At 42.7% G+C, this 8778-nt stretch overlaps 1 protein-coding gene and 1 long non-coding RNA gene across 3 annotated transcripts; one reads left to right on the top strand and one right to left on the bottom strand.

Moving 5' to 3' along the window:
* Nucleotides 1-2264: 2264 nt before the first annotated feature.
* LOC127750665 (uncharacterized) lies at nucleotides 2265-3054 on the bottom strand. Its single transcript, XR_008011799.1, has 2 exons — nucleotides 2879-3054; nucleotides 2265-2774 (listed from the first exon to the last, which is right to left on the bottom strand). It is a non-coding gene; the product is annotated as an uncharacterized LOC127750665 (long non-coding RNA).
* Nucleotides 3055-3130: 76 nt separating this feature from the next.
* LOC113208066 (WD repeat domain phosphoinositide-interacting protein 4) lies at nucleotides 3131-7971 on the top strand. Of its 2 annotated transcripts, XR_008011798.1 has the most exons (9): nucleotides 3131-3400; nucleotides 3833-3907; nucleotides 4007-4199; nucleotides 4295-4475; nucleotides 4577-4785; nucleotides 4857-4958; nucleotides 5062-5180; nucleotides 5363-7398; nucleotides 7497-7971. XR_008011798.1 is itself a non-coding variant. In XM_026424903.2 (8 exons), exons 1-8 carry the CDS (start codon nucleotides 3352-3354, stop codon nucleotides 5470-5472), a joined length of 1038 nt encoding a protein of 345 aa, XP_026280688.1. In that variant the 5' UTR covers nucleotides 3131-3351; the 3' UTR covers nucleotides 5473-7971. The 2 variants fall into 2 exon arrangements, 1 of the variants encoding a protein (XP_026280688.1); XM_026424903.2 differs by having other exon boundaries at nucleotides 5363-7971.
* Nucleotides 7972-8778: the final 807 nt, after the last annotated feature.

The following is an 8778-nucleotide window of genomic DNA, read 5'->3' as shown; positions in this document are numbered from 1 at the left end:
CACCCTTGTCACTACCGCATGAACCGTCCTCGCAGCCACCACCTCCACCACCGCCCCCTCCTCCTTTGACTACACCAACGATTCGCACTTGCACCACCTTTCTGGGACCACCTCCACAAGCTCCACCTGCGCAACCACCCTTCATCATCCCACCCATACCTCCTTTGGACATCCCGCAGTCGCCTCCCTTGCACCCCCCTCCACCCCCACCCCCTTTGGACATCCCGCAGTCGCCTCCCTCGCATCCTCCTCCATCCCCGCCTCCTTTGGACATCCCACAGTCGCCTCCCTCGCATCCTCCTCCTCCGCCCCCGCCTCCTTTGGACATCCCACAGTCGCCTCCCTCGCATCCTCCTCCTCCGCCCCCGCCTCGACATCCCACAGTCGCCTCCCTCGCATCCTCCTCCTCCGCCCCCGCCTCCTTTGGACATCCCACAGTCGCCTCCCTTGCACCCCTCGCCGCCTCCACCCCCTTTGGACATACCACAGTCACCTCCCTCGCATCCTCCTCCTCCGCCCCCACCTCCTTTAGACATCCCGCAGTCGCCTCCCTCGCACCCTCCTCCTCCGCCCCCACCTCCTTTGGACATCCCGCAAGCGCCCCCTTCACATCCTCCTTTCCCGCCGCCTCCTCCGAATCCGCCCCCTTTCCCACCGCCACCCCCAAATCCACCACCACCACCGCCGTGGGGTCGAGGTGAGCGCGCCGTCCTATTCCGCGTCTCGCCGGTCTCGCCCTTGTTGTCGTTGACCGTGCTGACGCTGGTGCCACCGATGTCACCTCCGTCCTTGTCTTCTCCACGCTGCGCGTCTTCGCTGTCAGTGCGGTCCTCGACCTGACGGCGCTCCCTCGGGCTGGCCACAGAGCTGGCCACGACGACGACCAGGACCGCGACGACCGCCAGCATCAGCATTCCCCTCTAGTTGGAGAACACGTTATGTTTAATTGCATTAAATTGAATTTTGAGTACTCTCTATTTGAATGGTCGATTGCGATCATTGAGGGATAGGGGCTGTGATCGTCACTGAAATGTGGTTCGTTTTCGTGTTTTATTCGCGCCCCCGTCTGGGAATCAATTGTTAATATCTTAAGACTGTCTATTTAGGGCAGTCTTGGAGCGTCGGCGGGCGCTCGCAATCGGCAATTCCCCTAGTTTGTTCCTTAGACGGGATCCAGCCATTCCTTCTCTCCACAAAACTTAAAAGGGAAGAAATCTTCAAAAAAAAGTCTCATTTCTTTTACAAGTGTACTCACCCGGCAGCAGCCCCATGGTTCGGGTCGGGGCCTCCTTCGCTGGACGAGTGCCCCGGCGGGGCCGCCCCTGGTGCCGGAGCCCGAGCCGCGGCCTCCTGCGCGATGGCCCCGCGGCTGCACGCACTCTCCCATCGCGGTGCTTGGCAGAGAGCACGGCGACGACGACGACGACCCTTTCTGGCCCGCGGACGATCGACGAATGGAGACCTGGAGCCGGGACGCCCCGACAGCATCATATTGCCTAGCGCCGCGCGCGCCGCGAAAATAAATAAAAAAAGAAAGATGTGTCCGGCGTTTGGAGACGCGAACCCGTGACCAAAGCGACGGGATGATGGGAGCAGCAGCGAGCGACACGGATATCGTGGCCGCCCCGTCAGAAATGAATGGGCGATGCCGATGATGCGGACAACAGATTCGACCGATAGGCCAAAGGGAGGGTCTCCACATTACATCGGGGCAGACTTTAGTTTCGAGACAGAATCACGACGTATAGATTTACTAAGCGGCGGGAGGTGCTAAAACTAAAAACCTTTTCGTTTGAGAATTATGTCTCCTTTGTACTTTCAGCTAACAATGATTATTTTTGTGCGATATTTTTTTTTGTTGCTTTTTTAATGCGATATTTAATATTAGAGAGTTCCGGCTTCTCTAGACTTTTGGGTAATGAAATGAGAAGTCGCGAAACACGTGCGGTGTGGCCGGTGCGGCCCGCGGAGGTCACCCTGACTGATCGTGGACCCCATTTCCAATTTTCCGCGCTGTGTCGCTGCGGCACCACGCCGTGCGCAACGCTTTGTAGGCACCGACACCCAACACCGACCGACTCGCCGAGCAGCAGGGGGGAGCAGTCGCAGTCGTCAACACTACTTGGCGAAATTTTGAGTGCCAGCAGAAATAAATAAACGCAAGAATCTTACGAGTAAGCGCAAAAGCAAGGGAGCTGACATCACAATGAGTCTTGACCACGATTATTTACGACGGTGCTGATTTACGAATAATTCTAAATACAAAAAGTTCGGAATAGTTTATTCAGTTCTTCAATTCGTACATGTTGAATTGAACATCTTAACACGTTGAGTCCCAAGGGGAGTGCTAATTACGGGTTATTGTGCCCATACGTGTGGTCACGTGGGACTCAACGTGTTAAGGTGCCATGCATCCGTTGCAAATGTGAGCACATTTAAATCGGCTTATAAATAAAAATTATGATGTGTTTGTAACAATACTAAATGGTAAAAGGCACAATAAATTGATAAAAGAAATACATAAATTGTGCATAAAACGACACTTTTCCAGAAAGAAAACTCTTGTTGCCAATTTGGACTCAAAGTTTTTTCTTGCCCGAGTATCCCCTTCCTTGGTAGGCAACACATTCGACGGTGGACGGGGTCGACGATTCTTAAGCAAACACGTTGCCCGTCCCGTGTCCTGGCCATATAGGCTACTGCGACTCAAAAAGCTGACGTCATGCGGTGACGTCACGATGACTTCCGCATTCTCTTTGCTTTTGGTGGAAACGCTATCGGGAAAGAGAACAAGCTCTGGGTGACGGACTATCACTCTATGGTAGTAAATTGAGTCCACCGTGAAATCAAATCGGTTTCTCGTAATGACTTGTGATACCACCGCCAGCAGCCAAACGCGCGTCGCGTAGCACCAATTCAAATTGCGTCTCATCGATGCGCCGTACCACAGGAGTCAAAAGCTAACCAAAAGGCGCACACAATCATGAACTGTAAAGACTACGAAATCATCTAGAAAATTCGTTTTTTGATGTATGATAAATGGAAACCCTTGATGCTTCCTTAATTCAGCCTAGGTTCTCCTTCGGACACCTTGTTATATTCTCTCAACAGAAGATGTACTGACTCACATAGTCAGTTTGTATCAGCTGTTGCGAGCAGGAAGAAGGCTTCTCTTTGTTTTCATTGAGTCGTAGACATGAAATGCGAGAAGCATTTCTTTGCTACTTGCGATACAGTCGTAGTTATCCGCGTTTGACTTGAGTTCCATGCCAATGCGAACTGAACTCATTTTCTTTTTGACGCTCCTACCATGTACCCATCATACCATTGACTGACCAGCTCAAACGAGATATGGCAAGCAATAGAGGAGTGCTGAACCTCAGGTTCAATCAAGACCAAGGTTTGTTATTTGGTAGATCTTTACTTATTTCAGTAGTGATTCTTAATGGTTTTATAATTTTGACGTTGAAGCAACTTTCTTTTTGTTTTATTTCTGAGTCGAAGTTGATTCTAACCTGTCTGCAGCATGTAAACATTGGTCAGCTGTGATGGACTATTCATAACATACACAATATACCCTACCTGTGATTTCTTAGAATAATTTCTAAGAAAAAGGTCTTTTACCTAAATTTATGTTAGAAAATACTTGTCTAAAGAGGATTTTCATCATGAGCTGCAATAAAGTGTTGTGTAGGAAACAAGCTATAAACATTGATCTAGTAGCCATTGTTTATGCTCCCAACTTCTTTTTTTCACAAGCTTTTCCCCTGTGTATATTGTTATGTATTTTGCCCGCCTTTCAAACACAAATTTTCTGTAATTATTTTTACAGGTTGTTTTACATGTTGTATGGAAAGTGGATTACGAATCTACAATGTTGACCCATTAGTTGAGAAGGCACACTTCGGTAAGGGTTAAAATGTTCACCCTCTTCTATTTTAATTTATTTCATATCATAAAATACAGTATCTCCTTTATATATGTTATTTTTATTTCATTTGTTAAGATTTAGAATTGATGGGCAGTGTTGCCATATGTGAAATGTTACATCGCACCAACCTCCTAGCTATTGTCGCCGGTGGTTCACATCCCAAATTTGCTGACAATACTGTCCTTATATATGATGACCATGCAAAGAAGTTTGTGCTAGAAATAACTTTTACAACCCCAGTCAAAGCTGTCCGGTTAAGGAGAGACAAGTGAGTTCTTTTAAGTCATCTATTAGCTCTTCCTTTCTTAGAATATTGATAATTTAACCAGACTACTAATAAATATGTATTTTCATGTTTTTTAGATTGGTGGTTGCTTTACTTCGTGAGGTGCATGTTTTCAGCTTTCCTGCACCTGCTCAGAGGCTGTACACAGTTGAAACCAGAGAGAACACACTAGGCCTTTGTGAAATTAGCCCTATTGTTACAGCAGAACGACAGCTGTTGGCATTTCCCGGCCATAAAATTGGTAGTGTCCAGCTAGTTGTAAGTTGTTGTGTTTCCTTGTTATAAATTTCTATTGATTAATTGTAGTGTCATATACCTAAACAGCAGGGTTGTAAATATGTATGCATCCATCTCTCCAGGATCTTACAAATACTGAAGCAGGAATGTCCTCAGCACCATTAACAATCAATGCACACCAGGGAGAACTTGCTTGCCTAGCCATTAATCAGCAAGGTACTTTCATTGCAACTGCGTCATGCAAAGGAACTCTCCTCCGAGTGTGGGATACTTTAAGAAGAGTTCAAGTTGTGGAACTAAGAAGAGGTTCTGACCCAGCAACTCTATATTGGTAAGAAATTTTCAGCAAGTTTATATGAATTTTTCCAATGAACTCTTGATAAGTCTCATTTTAATTTCCAGTATGAACTTCAGTAGAGATTCTGAATTCTTATGCTGCTCAAGTGATAAAGGGACCATTCATATATTTGCTCTGAAGAAAACTCATTTGAATAGAAGGTCCACGTAAGTATAATTCATTATTCTCCTACCTCCACCATTTCAAAGTAAATAATTATACCATTGATTCCTGTGTTCATGGTACTTTATCTTAATCTAACTGTTTTAGGTTTTCAAAAATGGGTATTCTTGGCAACTATGGAGAATCTCAGTGGGCGTTAGCAAATTTCACTGTGCCTCCTGAAAGTGCCTGTGTTTGTGCTTTTGGTCTTCGTAGCTCTGTGATTGGTAAGTATTCTCTACAGTATTCTTGTACTGATGAAACAATTTTACTAAAAAATAGTCTCATATCCCTTAGAATACATAGTTGATAATTCTGCTTTAAGATAGTTGGACCGAGATTAGATATGACAGTGTTTTCATACTATAATCTGCCCCAGCAGGTAAAATTCTTTTTTCTTTTGTTGCAGCAATTTGCTTGGATGGCACCTTCCACAAGTATGTCTTCAATGATGATGGCAATTGCAACAGGGAAACCTTTGACGTTTATTTAGATGTTTGTGACGATCATGAGTTTTAGTATGGGAGTATTGGTGATAGTTTTGATTGGAAGATAAAGTTTCTGTGATACTATAGAAATTAATTTTCTGTTGAGAAATTTATGAGCTATTTTTTTTGGTTGTCAGCATAACTGCCCATACTTTCCTTGTTTGGTTATCTACCTAACCATAATTACTGTAGTGTGTTTACCAGACTGTTATGCAATAGAAAGGAAAAGGTTTTTCTTCCTTTTGTATTGTTTTCGATACTTCCGTGAGCAGAGAATATGTGCAACTACATATTGATTTCTTACTGTAAAAGCCCGAGGCTTTTAGAGTTCTAGTCCCTCCTCTCAAATTTAAACTTTCTTAATCTTTATCGAATCTATTGATTTTGTCCTCATTGCTCTTTCAGTATGTGTTTTGTTGTCATTTCTGCATTCTCAAGAGCAATCATCAACTCTTGATTTGGTTCACTTCTCTTTGTATTTAACTGCGGTTAAAAAAGATATATATCCTAGAAGAAGTTGGTGCAACAGTAAATCTTTGCCAGTTTAAATCCTTGTTGTTAGTGTTTTCTTAAAAGTAGATGGTTAAATGTTTGAAATCTTCTTCACCAATAAATTTTAAAAGTATTCTTAGCCTAACATGTGCAATAGGGTAACTATGGTCAAAAGATACTAACTTTGCACCAACTGCTACTTCCGATTGCTACTACACTCTTTAGATTTTGGGCTGTTAGCACCTCCCCGCTGCAATACACATTGAAATTTTGAACCACACGCAGGGCTAGTTCATTTCTTAAGATTGATTTCTTTTATTCATTAACTCTATGTGCACTAGTATGAACAAAGATAGTAGTTAACTAGTGTAGACATCCAATGCATGTTGAAAATTTTCACTTTTTTGTTTCAAGCTAATAATCACTTTTATATTCATCAACATGAAGTTTACCACTTTAATACTAAAACTCTTAAATTTATTTCAATTTCATCATTATTGATGTAGTGTCTGTTAAAAATATTTAGCAATCAAATCAAAATTTTTAATTTTGAAAACAGCGAAACTTACTGTACTTCTGAAGATACTGTGTACTTTCAGTTTGGGACCAAATTGGTGTGAACTCAAATAGTAATCATAACTAAGTAGTGTTGTTCAAGTGATAGTATTAAGTAGGCCGTAAAGTGTCATAACGTACAAATTTGCAATGATTTGTAGAAATTATCCAAATTCTGCAACGATAAGTGAATACATGTTTCCATTGATTCTGAGTCTATTACTGCTTATTAAGACTGCTTTAGGGGAACGTAAACGGTATCTCTGACTTGGTTAAAGGTATTTTGCATTTGGTATGTGCCTAAAATATAATGTGACTTACTTAAAACGTCAGTTACAGTGCATGCTTTGGGCTTAGGGAGAGAGATGTTTCTTCTAAATTATTTATTTGCAGTTAGATTTTTAAAATACCTGAGCCCATTGCTCTTATAAAAAAATGTATCTGATTGGAGTTGTCTTCAATATTGTTAACTTCAAGAAAGTCCTGTCCAAATATTATATCAAGTCACATCTTTTTTATTATAATTATAATTATTATTTTTGCCCTGGCCACTCACTGATTCAATGGCTAAATAAGGAAATTTCTACAATTATTATGTTGAGCTGTGTGAATTGTGATCAATTAACTCTTGAAAGTACATGTACTTAGTGGTATGTGTTCCCCTCACAATTCCTTTCGGTCTTTTGTTTTGGCATCTATAGAGTTTAGAAGTGTAGCTGTCTTCAATTTATATTTATTTTTCAGTTTTCCTAGTCTTGTATTTAAAAATAAATTATTTTTAATGTTTACTAGAACTCTTTATACATTAATTATGTTATCAGGTTCACTTAATGTTTTTGTTTTCCAAAAATTGTATATGTTCTTTTTTCTCAAACCGAAGACCGATGTGTCTTCTAGTGTTCAAAAAGAGGTACAGTAAATTGATTGTGCTCTTTCCTTTTACGCCTTTACTTCTTCTTGAGGGCTTATGTCAAAAATTTTTAACATGGATCTTTATGGATCTTTCAGGTGATACTTGATTGCGTTTAAATTTTAACTGTTTGAGCCCCTCTTTGCACTCCTTCTTTGGTACATGCTTGCTATTGCTAACTACTGTTAAGTGGTACTGTCTTCCATACCTGCCAAGAAATAGCTGACTACAACAGGTATTAAATTTTTTCAAATTCTACTATTAACGGCATTTTAAATATGCCCCTTGATCAAGTATGATATGGTAAGGAATGTTAAGAGAAGAGATTAAAGCTTTACAGGTGACAGAGTCTCTTCATCAAGAGTCATAAACAAATATTGGCATATGCATCTGATTATGAATAGCCTCCAAGACAAATATTTGTGTGATTGTCATATTTTAAACTGCTAAAAATGTCAAATGACTTGTTTTGTAATTTTTTACCCCTTATGTTTTTTACAAAGGTTTTTATTGTTGCAGTGCATGTTTGTGAAAAATGTGTAAATAAAGTGATTGTTGCAGAAAGACAAAGAACTGCTGTGCTTCACCCAATGTAAACTTTCCATTTCCAGCTACAGCCGACAGGGCCCGAGTCAGCTTAAACTGAACCGTCTATCGACGAATTCAGCCGATGCTAGAATTTCAACCAGAAGTAAACTGCGCTAAGAACTAAAGCGAAAACGAAAGATATCAATGCCTTTTCGAAGCTCTCGCCTTGTCCAAGCGCTCGGAGGGACAGGACGTCCAATTGTGGCCACAATGCCGGCGCCGGCGGTCACTATATTGCTTGAAAAGAGATCTAAGTCGGTTCGGATTAGCCTGACTCTGGCCGCCGGATCTGTGGCTACCAACAGGGGCGGGGGGCCATCAGTTCTTTGAGTCTCTCTGGGTCGGACAACAATTTTCCATATTTTCGGGGACTCGCCATTTTACCGAGTTCGGACAAAAACAGGTCGGATAAACGACACTGACTCCTCCCCCCCCCCCCCCCCAGCCTTCCGAATAGGGTTGGCGTAGCGATTGCGCTTATGGTGTTACCCCTCGTCTCAATGCGAGGGGTATCGCCGCAAAGACGTTTGTAGCCACATGATTGTAGCGACAGGTACAGCCGACAGAGCCCGAGTCAGCTTAAACTAAACCGTCGATAGACGAATTCATTATTTCCGCCAATGCTAGAATATCAACCAGAAGTACACAGCGCTTAAGAACTAAAGCGAAAAGGAAAGATCAATACCAAGACTTGTAAAGCAGGACCGAGTTCTGAACCTTGCGCTGTCAAGTGGAGCCGACAGCCGAGTGGCGAGCGCTCTGGGGTGTGGGGTCCGGAAACCGTCGGTCCAG

The sequence above is a fragment of the Frankliniella occidentalis genome, unplaced genomic scaffold (assembly GCF_000697945.3).
Source record: "Frankliniella occidentalis isolate FOCC.00 unplaced genomic scaffold, Focc_3.1 Scaffold230, whole genome shotgun sequence".
Taxonomy (NCBI): Eukaryota; Metazoa; Arthropoda; class Insecta; order Thysanoptera; family Thripidae; genus Frankliniella; species Frankliniella occidentalis.
This window is presented reverse-complemented; position numbering and strand designations above follow the sequence as displayed.